The 15,459-nt window shown below is 42.3% G+C and overlaps 1 protein-coding gene across 5 annotated transcripts in view; it reads left to right on the top strand.

The window, feature by feature from the left end:
* LOC147887233 (RNA-binding protein 1-like) overlaps window positions 1-10,260 on the top strand; it is a 35,077-nt gene extending 24,817 nt beyond the window's left edge. For 2 of the 5 annotated variants that reach the window (XM_087394659.1, XM_087394663.1), the window contains 4 exons: window positions 576-912; window positions 2,447-2,508; window positions 8,026-8,107; window positions 9,204-9,780. In XM_087394659.1, the coding sequence (XP_087250785.1) occupies window positions 576-912; window positions 2,447-2,508; window positions 8,026-8,107; window positions 9,204-9,337 (615 nt within the window). In that variant the 3' untranslated portion in view covers window positions 9,338-9,780. The other 3 variants (XM_087394660.1, XM_087394662.1, XM_087394661.1) reach the window with 3 other exon arrangements.
* The last annotated feature ends 5,199 nt before the right edge of the window (window positions 10,261-15,459 follow it).

Here is a 15,459-nt window from a genome sequence, read left to right as displayed (position 1 = left end):
TGTTTCGTCATCAAGGGTAAGTCTAATTTGTATTTTTATGGAGGTGGTGTTTTGTGGTTTTCTGATGTAATGAGTTGGTTGGTGCAATAGTAGCGATTCCTTGTTTTCGGTAAGTCTAACTTGTATTTATGAAGGTAGTGTTTTGTGGTTTTGTGATGTTTTGGCTGGCTAATGAGTTGGTTGGTGTATTAGTAGCCATTCCTTGTTATGCATCATGGCATTTTATCTCATGAATCTATGTGTTGGTTGGTGTAAAAGTAGCCATTCCTTGTTATGCATCATGGCATTTTATCTCATGAATCTATGTTTTCTGCAAGTGTCTTGCTTGGGTTACTTTGACTTGTATTCATTGAGGTGGTGGTGTTTTTTGGTCATGTGATATTTTACTAGCTGTCTTACATTGCTATGGCAGTGCCAAAGCTGTAGTGTAGAAAGCCTGATGACACTTTTAAAGGAAAGTTTCCACAGTGAATGTAAAAGGAAAATTTCCACATTCATTCACTGATTATTTATAGCACATTGAAGAAGTGCTTTGGTCTTACTTTTTCTGTGTCTTGCTGTTTTGTTCGTGACAGAATGTGTATGGACCTCCTGGTGTAATGAGCTCTGATGTTCCTGGGCTTGCTCCTCCCCCTGGAATGAGACCTTATATGCCAGCAGGTGGTGGCATGACGAATTTTGGTATGCCTGCTATGGAGGATCCCTCGATGATGCCTCAGGACAATCGGATGATGGGACTGGATACCATGGGACAGGTGGGAAATTTAGGTCCAAGCAATGGAAGACAAGATTTTGTTGGAAGGCAAGAAACCCCTGTGATTCAAACAGCTTCTGGATTGCTTCCGCCTGATGCTTCAGCAACACTATATGTGGAAGGCATTCCAGCTGATTGTAAACGAAGGGAAGCAGCTCGTATCCTTTGTGGTTGTTGGTAACTCGATTTCAAAATATCATACTGTACAAGTGAGATATTTTTTCCATGTTAAAGTGCTCGGGTCGGGGGTACTTTTTTGAGCGAATGAGGTTACTGCAGCTATGTAGTAAATCTCTGTATATGTATTAACGCTGTTGTCTTTGTTATAGGCACCCTGTAACTGGAGATTTTTTTGACTCCTTCAGTTTCAGTGATCAGTTAGTCACTCATTTTACATGTGCTTTGATGTGTCAGAGGAATATTTGTAGGCTAATGCCATAAGTTCCTGTTACTGAGCTTTTTCTTTCTTCTGTTCTTGTATTGGTTGCTTTTTCTTTCTCCTAAGTGCGATTTTGTAAACAGCATAATGCCTAATCTCAGGCAGCTTAGCAATTTATGGAGGGGGGAGAGCTGCGGCTTGCATCCTTTTGTGCAGGAATGCATGAAACTTCTGCTAGCTTATACTCATCAAGAGTCAATTCTGCATCGAGGCAGTGGGAGGGCCATTGAAGAGTTCTGACTGCCCTGGCTCGGTTGGCTTTGGGACTAGTGGCAACCCCAGTTTGCCTGAGCTTATTCATCTAGTCAGAAGCAGGCAGCTTTCAGGTGCAGGGCATGAGCAGTCGGACCGGTGTGAATTTGTAGACTGAGAAGTGGCTTGCGAGTCACCAGCATTCCAGGAATAAGAATATGAATAGAACAAGAAAGGCATAGGTGCAGGTGTGCACGCTTGCATGCACGCACATGCACTCATATATGATATACGCATGTGCGTGCACACACATGCTACACGTACACACTTGCAATATTTTGGTGGATGGATTGTTGCCGCAAGAATTGTAGATATTGTAGTCGATAGTTTTAACTTTTGTTAGAAATTAGCATAAGGTCCATGATTTGTCATTTGTTGCCGTCTTTTACCCAGTACATTGCACATGGTGAGTGTTTGCACCTGTATGTGTGTGCACCTGTGCATGGGCATATGCATGTGCAAGGGATTGAAACATCCACCCCTTTTTTTTTTGGCAATGGAGGGGTCTGACCTTATATAAAGTTAAACTATTTTGGGATGTGAGCTCATATTTTGTAGTCTCGACTTTTTGGAGCTTATTATCATTCAACCTTGTACACTTGCAGTCTTTTAGCAGAATGAGATGGTATCTTGCATAGGGTGCTTGCGTGCATGGGGGCATGTTTGTGCGTGTGAGGAAGCGAGAGATTTCTTTTTTACTTTTTAAAATTTATTCTTTAGTTTTCATGCTCCGACCTTCCTAAAAGTCTACGTGTTTTGATGAGGCATGCTTGCAACCTCGTCCTTCATTGAGAAAATAAAGTTGCAGGATTTGCGGCCTTTTTACAAAATTCTCTAATAACCATAATATCCCCCGATCCCTATCAAATGACAGATTGTGGTCATCTTTGTGATTTGGTTTTGTATCAGGCAAGAATCTTGTAAGTTGATGTATATGATTGTTACGGCATCCACAACTAACAGTGACTTCTATAATGCTATTACTTAATGAAAGGATACAGATATATTTCGGCCTTTTATAGGGTACAAAGAAGTTCGACTCGTGTACAAGGAGGCTAAACGAGTAAGTGTGTTGTCTATTGAAAGGACACATAACTATTTCTTATGGAAATTGTCAAGTAAACAAAGCTCGTGTTGTGTGGCAAAGCATGCTTGGCAAGCTGCCATTTCTACATGCAAATTTTAGTACAATGGTTTCCATAAGATCTTAATTTTTGTATGCTTGGATATAAGATAGTTTCTTATCGTTCAGCTGGAGGGTGTGTATTGTAGGCTCAAATCTTTTGAAACACACAAGTAATAAACATGCTGGACCTAACTCCTGACACTCTCCCAGCCTCTTGGTTTTGTCAGTATGCTATTGATTTAGTCCATGCATGAGAAGTATTTTGTGTGGCACCTCTATTGCACATAGTTCTGCTAGGGGTCTCTAACCTTTGGCCCTTGAGCTTTTATCTGTGCAGAAATAAAGGTTAGATGTGCTTTCTCTAGCTCAAATACCTGGAGCTATGTGGTAAATTGGACTTGGAAAGAAGGCATAAATTCTACGGTTCACGTAGCATACATAAAAATTTCTCAGGAGCTAGTTCTAGGACTTCCTTAGTGGACAACTTATACATATGCATTTTTCATTCTAAAGTCTCGTGTAGATGATCATTCAACTTTGGCTTCGGTATTGCATGAATGTACCATAGGCTTTTCCATTCTGTCTTGGCTTTTCCATTCTGTTTTGGCTTTGTTGATTGTTTCCGCTCCTAGCGTAAACAAATTTTTATCATGTGAGCGTTTCCCATGATGTTTCAGCATTCGCAAAGGATTAAACATTATGGGGGCGCTTCTCCTTCATCCTTCTTTGAAACATTTCAAAATTCTTGCCACGTGCACATGCACATGCACACGCACACGCACACGCACACGTGCACGTGCATATATATATATATATATATATATATAGAGAGAGAGAGAGAGAGAGAGAGAGAGAGAGAGAGAGAGAGAGAGAGAGAGAGAGAGAGAGAGATGATATGATATGATCCTATTAAAAGCCCTCTTGAGATCCTTCAGGAACTATGGGACTGGTGACCACTATAAACTAATAGTGGTCTTTTACACCCAATGAAAGAAATCCTTACAAAACATACTATGTTGTACGTATTTAGCTAACTTGTGCACTAGTCTGAGAACTTTGCTATGGTGATTCAAAATTTCTTCTAGGTAACTTCCCAATGTTTTGGCTGGCTGTTTCAAGCAGTTGATGTGTGTGAGGCTCTGCATTTTAGCAGTACATGCTGCTCATCTTCTACCTCCCTTGTGGGGAGGATTTATAGTGTTTGGGCTTAGAGGCTGGCTGGCTGGCTCTCTGCGGTAGTCTAGACCTCAGGCATACGGGTGGCTCAACGTACTGAGCCTATGGTTGGAGGTGAGCTGCTAGTTCTGATCCTTATGGCCGATCCTTGTGGAATGTTTGCGGGTGCGCCCACCCTACCAAGGTTTGATGCTTTACTAGACCTAGTGTGCGGTTGTTTCACATTTAATCTTCCAGACTCTAGTTCATCAATGAAGGGACCAAAAAGAGTCGACGAGAGGGGGCACCCTTGCTTGACCCATATGTCGCTACTTATAATGACTCTTCCAAGTTCTTGTGGGACTTGGAGCCTTTCTAGTCTTTCCCATAGCTTTTTACCTCAGAGCTGTGTCGACGGCTTTCTTGAAGTCTACAAAGTGGCAGTAGACGACCCCTTTCTTATTCTTGAAGCCCATTTGCTCTTCATGATAGTGCTGCATAACTTGGCCATTAGGCCTCTCACCATGAATGTTTGGTAGTTTGTTGCTACCTTGCTGTCCCCTCCCTTACGGATCGGTACAATTCTGCTAAGCTGCCCTCTGGAGCCTTATTCATCAGCTTGGTGAGCATTTTCTTTGTTTTCTCTTCCCTCCATACTAGCATCTTTGCTTGTGTGTCAGGACCTTTCCCATTTGCTAGCTTCTTCAGGTCTCTCCCCACGTCTTCGTGTGTATGATGTTATTTGCTGCTTTTATAGAGAAATCGTGGTTAACCATCTCTTTCCCATCTCTTTCGTAGAGGTCCTTGACAAACTGTATCATATCCTCCCATATGCATTCCTCTCCTGATATTTAACACCATGCAACTTCTGAAAGTTTTTTTTGAGGGGTTTCGTTTGAGCTTCTCAAAACTTTCAAGTTGTTTGCTCTTTCTTTTCTTGTTTCTTACCACCTAGGTGTTTGTATGCTCTAAATTTGCACTCTTTTTCAGTTGCATTCGCTGTTTCCCAAGCCTTATTTGCCCATTCTGGTCGTCCATACTGGTGGTTGGAGGGCATGCCTATGCTCCTTCGCTTTTGGGCTGCTTCCTGCACTATTTCTATTGTGCATTTATTCATGTTAGTAGGAGGCATCTGACACTGAGATATTGTTCTCTAGTTCCTTCTCGTAGATGTGAGCCTTTTTGTAATCCATTCTCAGCCGGAGCTCTCTGTTTTTCTGCAGCAAACTTTGTCCCTACGAGACCCAATGACATTACTCTATGGTTAGACTCCAGAGCCGCCGCCTCAATCTTGAGATATTCAATCATGTGTCTTGCAGCCGGGCTTACGATCAGGCAATCAAGTATGCTTGATCCTTGAGGGGTTTTGCATGTATATTCTTCTGTGTCTTTGAAGAATGGAGTGCCATTGCTTATTTGCAATCCAAAACATCCAACAAGATGAGGAGTTGTCTCGCCATGTGGGTGATTTCTCCCACATCTCTTGATATCCTTTTTCATCCTCTTCTTTCCTCATTGTCTCCTTCCATTTCTTTCATCCTTATGAGGTCTCTTCTATCCGTTGTGATGATGCCTTGCATTGAACCCATTTGTGCATTGAAACCCCCTATTGGAAAAATTGCATGGTCTATAGAGAACCTCGCTATGTCCTCCCCCAAATGTGTAGAGGGTCTTCTCGTGATATATGGCTGTTGTGTTTGTAGATGGGTGATTGTGGTGGTGGAAAATAACATGCTACTAGTCGGATGTTACCCTCTTTTTCCACTATCTCCAACAACATATACTACTTATGTGGATTTTCCTTTATGATTTTGGCTGTTTTTCCCATGTCTTGCTGGTGTAGCATGCTCTCCCGACCTCATGTGTCTTTGTGTACCTCATGATGTTTTCAGAAAGCCATGTATTTGTGAAGTTTCATTGCCTTCATGTTCCTAAGGACTATACCTGTTGCTGATTCCTTGCGGCTAGAGAAGTCAACAATGGGATTAATAAAGAGCAGCAAATGGTGATGTCTCATCCTCCCCTTGAATGTCTTTGGCAAAGCGGGAGGTCGCGGGGGGGAGGGTGGAGCAATCGATGTCATGGGTAGGGGTATATCAGAGCCAGTAGCTGTAACTGTAGAGGTTGTAGGCATAAGTGGAGCTGAAAGTGTAGCTGAAACTGGAACTAGAGCTGACGCTGAAGTTGAAGCTGAGGCTGAGGATGAGGATGTAGTTGAGACCGAGGCTGAGACTGAAGCTGAAACTGAAGTTGAAGCTGTGACTGAAGTTGAGGCAGAGGTGGATTCCGCCTTTGCTTTGCTGTCCACTCCGAGTCCACTGCGGCTGTAGCGTGTGCTCACATCTTCGAGTTTCAGTTGTGTTTGTTTCTTGGCTTTGTTGTCATCTTTCTTGGTGGCTTTATCCGTATCCTTGCTACCTTTCCCCATTTCGTCTGACAGACCTGTGTTCGGTGTAGGTCTTAGTCTTATTGTAGGAGCGGGGTCATGGGTGGAGGAGGAGTGAATGTGGAGGGGAATGGAGGGGGGAGGAGCGGTGATATGATAGGTTAGGGCAGGGGAGGGGGCGCTGAGGGGTAGATAAGAGGTGGGCTGAGGGTAGGCGGGGAGGGCTGAGGGGGTGGCGAGGTTAGCTGAGGGTAGTAGGGTGTAGTGGCGAGGCTAGGCAGTGGAAGCCAAGAGGGAGGGTGGCGAGGCTAGGCGGGGAGCTACAAGAGGGAGGGAGTATGGATGAAGGAGGGTGTAGCAGAAGCGGGGGAGAGAAGGCAGCGGGAGGAGGAGCTGCAGGCGGGGAGATAGCGGGCGGAGAGCTGCAGGCGGGGAGGGGTTGGAGGCGGGTGGACCTGCAGGCGCGAAGGGGCAGCGGGGAGGAGCAAGAGTGGAGGAGGGGCTGCAGGCAGGGGGGGGGGGAGGAGCATGAGCGGAGGGGATGAGGAGCTGCGGGAGAGAGAGAGAGAGAGAGAGAGAGACTACTACATCTCTGAAACTCAAAGATTCGAGGCGTGCTCATGGCATCTCAGCTCGATATTATTTAGTACACATCTAAGTTCTAGTCTTATATCAAAAGTGGCCTGCATGATGTCAGTTTAAGACCGAGGGTCTTTAGGTTTAGATTTGAAGTCTCTAATTAGAGCCATTCCATCATGGTAGACTGCCCATTTTCCTGCTTTGCGTGCATCCTTCACTTTAGTAAGTTCAGCAGTCCTTTGTTTGAGCTAAGTTGGGGTGAGCTCTTCAGATATCCATACCCGTGTACCTCTCAGCTTGTTTGTTTGTCGGAGAATCTTAACTCGTCCTGCCACGTCATTGAAGTAAACTTGCACTTGTGTCCCCTTTTGGGAGATACAACTGATGTTATTTTCATCCCATTCTATTTGTGGTATCCCCTTCTTGAGGCATGTAAATTTCTCTTCTTCTGTGTGTCCCTCCTCGTCATCAAAACACCCAAGGCTATCCTTTGGTAGTCCTCCAATGCGCAATATTTTCTTATTATGTACTATGGCTTCCTGCTCTTTTACTCCTGCATAGAAATCTAGTTTGTTGACTTTGCTGTTGGCCACAAAGGCCATTTCTTTCTTGGCTGAGCTTACCTGAGTGGTGATCATCTTTTCAACCGTGAAGACAAGTGTTGGTGCTAGTGGAGATGTATTGCATTTTATATAACCTCTGCAATAATTTCTTGCTTGCCTTTGCTCTCCATCTCCTTCACCTTTCTTCCAAGAGCTGCAACCATAAGCTTGATCTCTCTCACTTCTTGCTGTAGAAAGTATATTTGCTCCTGTGGATAAGATCCAATCCTCCGCTTGTAGTGCAATGAATAGGGATTGGGTGTTGATATAGAGGCTGCAACGTCAGAGCAAGAGGGCTTTCTAATCGGTGTAGAGGCGAAAGTCTTCATCTTCGGGAGTTCATAATGGCATGTGCAAACTTTGATGTGCCTTTTTGTTGAAGCTAACCCCCAAGCCAAAGGCTCAGCTCAGCCTGGGGTGAAGGAAAGGACTGTACGGTACCTCTCCGTACTACAGGGAGAGAATGTACGATGGACGTACGGCTAACGGAGAGGCATGTGCGACGGGACCATACGGGACTGTATGGCGGGACTGTGCAGGATTGTATGGCAGATACGACGGGACCGTACGGAGAGGCTGACGACAGGATTGTACTAGAGAGAGAGAGAGAGAGAGAGAGAGAGAGAGAGAGAGGGAGGGAGGGAGGGAGAGATTTGTATATCTAGTTTTCTGACTTTTATGTGTTGGATGGAAGCTCATAGATTGCTTGTTTGTCTACTTTTTTTTGAAAAGCCTGGAGGCGACCAACTAGTCCTGTGCTTTGTAGATTTCATCGATGCAAGATGTGCAGCCACCGCACTGGAGGCCTTGCAAGGTATGTATTATATGCATCATTTTTCAATATTTTTAGTCTTCATGGACTTTGTAAGTTTGGAGGCAGTGCATTGTATGCTTGACTATCTAAATCAGAAATGGTTTGCTAAGCAGTGAACCCTTTTTAACCCATAAAAGTTGGTAATAAGGATGATTACTTTAATTTAGTGGCTGTCTGGAATAAAAGTAAGGTTCTTCTGCTAATTCAATGCTCATTCAACTTCTGGACGCCTTGTGAGATCTTGTACCGAATATGAGATTAGTGAACTGTATTAGGTCCTGTTTTCAGGCACGAATCGCTAAGATTCCTTCTGTGAGTTTAATGTCGTTCTGTCATCACAACCTGTGAGTTCAATGTGCTTCTATCATCACAACCTGGTGAGATCACTGTATGATTATCAGCTGAGGTTAATGATTCATCAAGGGAAGGGCACAATGTAGTGTAGCCTCTGCACAGCCTTGTGGGACTTGACTTGTAGGTCAGTTGTCATAAGCTGTTGTGACATGAGGGGTGTTCCGTTGATGATGGACATAGAAGACCCTGTTGCAAACAGAACTTCTTGTTGAGTCAAGGTGCTGCATAGTTAATGTCATTAAAGGTCAGTAACTTTGTCCAGAACAGCACGTAAAGGCTCTGGTCTTGGTGATTGTTATCTATATGTATTATGCTATATGACAGCTTCCTTTCCAATCCTTTATTTAGGCAAGAGGACCTGGACTGTTTGCTGTTCATTGGATGAAAACTGTCATATTTTGTATTCTGTGGATGGGTGACAGGAGTTAGGTACGTGGAGTTGCCGTGTTTAAATTGGGATTTGCACAAAGTTTGAAAAAAAATAAACTCGCAGTTTCTGTCGTGTGCTGCACAACTGGTGAAGGTTAATATTTGGTGGTCTTTCCAATAGGATGTATGTTACCACTAGTGGTATGCATGGGTGAACTCATATAAGAATGTATTTCAAATTTTCGCAACAGGTCAACTGAAATCTTAGCTAGCTCACAGCTCTTCTGTGGATTGCTTTCGCTGCCCTGCTTTTGCTATATTGCAGCTGTTCTTAGTGAGGCTTTTAATGTTTTTTCTGGATGACTGCTTTCAGGGTATAAGCTGGACGAAAGTGAGCGAGATTCTCCCTCACTCAGGTTGCAATTTGCAAGAGTCCCTGGCCCCCGTGGAGGGTTCCATCGAGATAATTTTGGCCCTAGGCATGACAATGTTTTTCGGAAAGTTTGAAAAGTTACTGGTCTTCATTGTAGCAGGTGAGGCTGATTGACTGATATGACCACCCACATAGTGTCACCCACAAATGTTACTGATTTCAATTTCAAGTTAAAACATGAGGTGTCGACTGCTCATATATCGATGGCAGTCCATATATACCTATGGCTGACTTACCATATAGGGAGCTGGTCCGATGTCAGAAACATTTTGGCCTTTTGTTGCAGAGATTCCAATCATTCGCTTTATTGACAAGATGAATCTATTAACAGTTTTTGACTCTTGGAAGCAAGCTCACCTTGCATTGAACAACCAAGGCTGAAAAGTTGTTATTTCTTGTGGGGGCTTTTGGAATGAAGCTATATTAAAGGGAAGTAGGGAGAATGAAGGGGTGATTGGTAATCCTTTCTATAAGGACACAAGATTGCTTATAAGGTGAGTTTGTTGTTTTTTATGCAGATTTGCACTTCTACCCAGTACACGTATAGATGTTATTGCTGCCTATTGAAAATATTCAATGACGGAGAGTGTATTGCTTTTGGAAAATCTTCGGTTTTTGAACTAGAAAGAGCTTTCAAGAGAGATGTTTGTAAAATATTTGGCTCTTTTTGAATCTATCATAAGTAAAGGTAGATGAAGCTGGTTGATGCTATGATTTAATCTGCACTGATATTATGGCAAAGTGTTAATTAGCAAATTACTTTTCCAGATGGATGTTTTGGTACCATCAGCATTTTTCTGTGGGCACTTTCATCTCACGTAGTAAGCTTTGTCTAGGTGTGGGGTGCATCATACAAACAGAATATTGATGCAGTTTTGATGCAAACTGCATCAGGAGCTATGATTATAATGTTCCGTGCTTTTTAAATTTAGAGCTACTATATGTGGATAACTTGCTCTTCAACTAAGATAATATATGTAAGATTACTCTTTTTCAAGCACTGAGGGATTAGTAAAATGGTAGCAGAGGTATGCATCTCCGAAGATCTTTGTATAAGAAATTCTTCTTTCGAAAGTGTTAATTAGCAAAAAAAAATTCCTGATGGATGTTTCTGTATATCACCTGCATTTGCAGTAAGATAGTAATGGTTTTTCTGTGCGCAATTTCATAGTGCATTATTGATGCAAACTGCATCAGGTGCTATGATTATCTGGTTCCCTGATTTTTAAATTTTAGAGCTATTAAATGTGGATTGCTTGATTCTCAACTAAGATCATATATTTAAGATTACTCTTTTTCAAGCTCTGGAGCTGAAAGATGAGTATAATGGAAGCAGAGTTATGCATCTCTAGCCATTCAGAATGTGCTCAATGTTGTTAAGCTATGTGAAAATGCAACGATGAGCAATTGATCATGTTTATAGTGGCCATAAAGTGGACTATCTGGGATAAGAGTGGAATGATATTCTATTCGTGCCAATCCAATAGACATTGCTGGCCACCTTAAAATAATGCCTGAAGCTAAATTGTAAATCTAGTATATGTGAACAGATTTTGTAAGATATGCTCTCAAAAATTGGAGTCCTGGCTCTCACTTAGAATCATGTCTGGGGTAGGGTTTACTCCCAACACTTTATTTTGGTGTTTTGTGATTAGGATTGATTTATTATTATCTTGATGTCTTTTCCGCATGGAAACAGAAATAGAATGTCAAATATGAGCATGCACTTCATCACTTTTTGGGGTAGAATTGAGACAAAATGAATACTACTCGAGATTACTCTGGAAGTGCAGAAGGGTCACTCTTAAATGTCTAAGGCAGAGAAAATGTGTGCCATGCTACGAGCTTGATAAATTTAGCTAAATGCTCTAGACATTGGCAACTCTCATTCCTTATATGAATTCTGATGAAGGCAAGGTTGCATTTGAAGCTTTTAGCTTTCCGTCACCATAAAGCTAAAGTGACAAAAAATTCTCTAGAAAGTCTTAGGAACTCGCGAGAATTTATTCCAAAATACCATTTGGTTCTGTCATTTTGTCTAAGTGATTTCCTAGATGTTGGATGGTTTGTATTAAATTTTGTAGTGAGTTTTTATTCTTGTTGAGCTTTTGATCCTGCGCTGGGCTATTGATCCAATTATATATGCAATAACAATTTTGAAGGTGCTGTTCTTGTTAAAATGTTTGGAGTCCTTTCATGAGCCTTGTGAGGTTCACATCTTGTGCTTAAGGTATTCTTAAATATGGGGATTAAGGTATTCTTAAATATGGTGAGCAGGTTTTGTCGGATAATAGTGTACACACGGTTGTTGGGCACAGGGCGATAGTGGCTCAGCTAGTTCATTCCAAAATAGAGCCATCTTTGCGATACAAAGGATGCTAGAGATTTACTCTGGAGTAGACTTGAGGATCTCGTCTTCGCAACGAGCCCTTGGATCCTTGTGCTCTTGGTAGTATAGAGTGGGACTCGGTGTCCTTTAGCTAGAGACAGATGAAGACTCAGAGATGGATGGGGCCTTGGACTTCCTTGAGTGGCATAGGATTAGGATTGTAGGCCACTCACTGGGCAAGGATTGGAGCATTGACCTAGTTTAAGCCATGTGAGGCAAGAGGACTCATGGAGTTGGCCATGGTTGTCCTTCACGAGTGGGGCGCATCCACGGCATGCATCGGTTATCGCCTTCTAGTTGGTAGTAGCAAATTGGACTCCCTTGACGGCATTGGTTTGAGCAACGGGTGTCCCAAGAGGTTCTTTCTAGATTTTGGTCATGGTTATGGAGCAGGAGTAGGTCACAGAAGATTGATCTCTCTTTTGGATGGTTTTCCACAAATGATTGCCCATCGATCCTTGATTGGAGTAGATGTACGTTCGTGTGAGGTGCCATCGTTTCATGGATAAGGATATGGATGTGATTTGACAATGTCTTTGAAACTATCTTGCAACACAAAGGATTTGGTAGGAGGCTTTTGAATCGTGGCCAGAATTTAGAGGATGCAACATGACGTCACTTGGGGTGACGGAGTGGGTCATGCCTACTTCGACCCAACCTCACCATTTTACATGAATCAAGGTTAGGGATCTTTTGGATAGAGGCAGAGGTTGTGACTCCTTTGTCTCGACCATGTCTTGTCTCATTGCTAGAAGACAGTTCATGGGATATGGTGTCGCTTGTTGCAATTTGGTGATGGGATGCTTGTGATAGGTACCCTTGTTGCCATTTGGCAAGAATGATCCACACCTTGCTCGCCAAATGGGAGGCAGGACAACGGGACCTTGTATGATTTTGCAAGCTTGTTTTTTGAAAACTTGGTCTGCAGGGGTGTTCTATTTTTTCACGGAGCGAGGCATTTGGTGGATGGATAGTCCAAGCCTGGTTGTTGGCCCTTATTTCGCCAATTTCCTAGGCAGTGATTTGGTTTTTCTATAGTTGATTTGTTTGATTGGTTTTTTTTCAAGCATTTGAAAAAAAATTGCTATTGCCTAAATAGGATTTACAATTGCTAATCAATATGCTAACTAATCACCTTTAAGCCACCAAGGTTTTCAATTGGACCCCAAGCCCACATAAACTCTCTTTCGTGGGGCAAATTTGTGGGTGTCCTGAGGTAGCTTGTTGTAGTGGTGCAGATGAGAGAGAAAATGATAGTAGTTTTAATATGTCGTGAACCAGAGCATGGATCCCCCCCCACCCCCTCCCCCTCTCTCTCTCTCTCTTTCATGTGTTTCTAAAAGTCATGTTTGCTACCAGGATGGTTGAAACACTATATGTGGTTATAGTGATTGCGTGTGCATGGCCTCCAATTGTCATATGCATGGAAGAGATACCTGTGTGGTGGATCAATTTGCTGGTGAAGTAGGTGGTGAAGATATGGCTTGATGCTAAGCTTCTCTGTCTTGTCCAAACTCTCTCGATGAGTGATTATTATGTGGCCTTCTATCTAGTAGTTTCTCAAGCCGATTATCCCCCTCTTAGTGCTGAATTCAAAGTCTTTGTAAATGGCAAAAATCCATTGTAGTGGTGAGCCATGGTCCAAAGTCAAAGTTATCCCTTTAGTTTGATAAATAAAAGGCATTTTGGGTCTCCATCTTCTTATATTTGAAGTGTGAATTGCTCCACAAGTTTTGTTAATCAATTGCGAACATTAGTATAAGAGAATGAGAGTGTATTGTTTGGATATGATGGGTCTTTTCCTTCATACGGTATCAAAGCAAATCATCAAAGGGCTTGTGAGGTGTTGGTTGAAATTGCAGAGGTGCTTTGTGAGAGCTTGACGAGTTGTGAGAGTTTGACAAAAGAGTCGTTTGATTCTTTTGAAAAGTTTGCAATGATTTTTTGAGAGGTTTGGTGCCATTGAGTTTTGGACCATTGTTTGAATATTACAGGTCTTTTTTGGGAGCAACTTTTCTTTGTGGATGTCTTCTACTTAGGTTTCTCGGGTCTCTTTTACAACAATGGATCAATTTGAAGATGATACTTGTATGGTTTCTTATTGCCACAAACAGTTTTTTTTGGGAGAAATATTTCTTTGTTGCGGTTGACAAGAATGTAGACTTTGAAAACTTTGGTGGTGCATTGTAAGATTGATCTGGCCTTAAGTTGGCATTCAACGATGTTGATGGTGAAGATTTAGCTCTCTAGGGAGTGAGCTTATGTGTTCAAGTGTTTTGTTGAGTCCATTTTTCTCTATTAGCTGATGGCATCTTGAGAAACAAGGGGAAAAGCCTATATTGGGGTGGAAGATTCAACGATATAAGAAAATCTTGAGTTTGTTGCTGCTAATGTGTTGGATGAAGACTGAGCATTCTGAACATTATGGTGCCCATCTCTTGAGAGTTCGCTATGGAGAGTATACTCTTTTCTGAGAGAGAGAGAGAGAGAGAGAGAGAGAGAGAGAAGGGGGGGGGGAGCGAGTGAGCAAGAGAGAGAGAGAGAGAGAGAGAGAGAGAGAGAGAGAGAGAGGCGATAGAATCGAGATTACTTCCCTTGATGCAATTTGAAGATTCTACTTGAGATGATATATTCTCATGAGTTAGGAAAGCAAACGGATATGAAAATTCAATCAACTTGCATTGAAAAGAAGGGACATCCTCATGATGACCATGGCTCACTACTACTATAGGTATTTGTTGTTTACTCAATAGACGACATGTTGACCTAGCTGAGAAGACAACACAAACTTAGAACAAGAGTCTGGACAGCTGCCAAAAATAATAACTATCAACTCTATACTATAGATGACTCTCATTGAGGAGACCTCTTCCAATAGCTGCAACTCGATGATAAGGATAGAGTCACAACATTGACCTATTCACCTTCAAGAATATGAATGGTCCATAGAGAATGCAACCATGGAAACACCTCTACCAACCCATACATGTCAATTTGCCATGTTGAGGATCTGGGAGAGTCCATAAGCCAACCAATAACGAAAAATGCATGTGAGGCATAAATGCCCATGCCATTGGACCAATCACAAGCAACTTTGTCACGGAGGACACTCACCCCTTCATACCTTTGCCTGAAAAACAATCCTCTCATGAGGGAATTAACCACAACATTCACCCCTATGACTGAATGGTGAGTCCATAAAAACAAATACCAGCAAACAATGAGAAAGAGTTGAGCATACCAACAAAAACATCTACAACATGATTATCCCAACCGTCTTAAACAATTGCTAACACACATTCTGAAACACATTCTTGATCCAAAAAGGCTAATCCTCATCAAATGCTTCTTCAGTCAACAAATCCAACAACCTCATTTGTCATGGAGTTTCATAAATGACACACACTTTCTCCCTTGCCTTCTAATTCTTGAAACATTGCCTCTCAAAATGATTTGGCTTACCACAGTAGTTGCAATCTTCAAAGTTTGGTTTCCTGTTCAACTTTATGAGGTTGCTCCCTCTTCTCTTCACTCAGTAAGAGAGCCATGCAATCGAGAAACTCAACATCATCATCAAGATGAAAAATACAAATTGTCTTAGTATATCTAGGGGCTTGGCTCTTTAGAAGAATGGCTTTCTGATCTTCCTCTTCAAACCTTGGACCCTAATCCATTGGGCTGCTTCAGTAGGGCTTGCATACAAGTAAGGAAAACTATGAATCTCTCGGATTCACCCATTTGCAAGTAACAATTCTTGCTTTAGTAAGGCCTTCCAATGATTCATCTTGACCTTGAATAAGGCTTCTA

This window comes from Dipteris shenzhenensis, chromosome 23 (assembly GCF_047967505.1).
Source record: "Dipteris shenzhenensis isolate YYH24624 ecotype China chromosome 23, Dip_SZ_1.0, whole genome shotgun sequence".
NCBI classification, from domain to species: domain Eukaryota; kingdom Viridiplantae; phylum Streptophyta; class Polypodiopsida; order Gleicheniales; family Dipteridaceae; genus Dipteris; species Dipteris shenzhenensis.
This window is presented reverse-complemented; position numbering and strand designations above follow the sequence as displayed.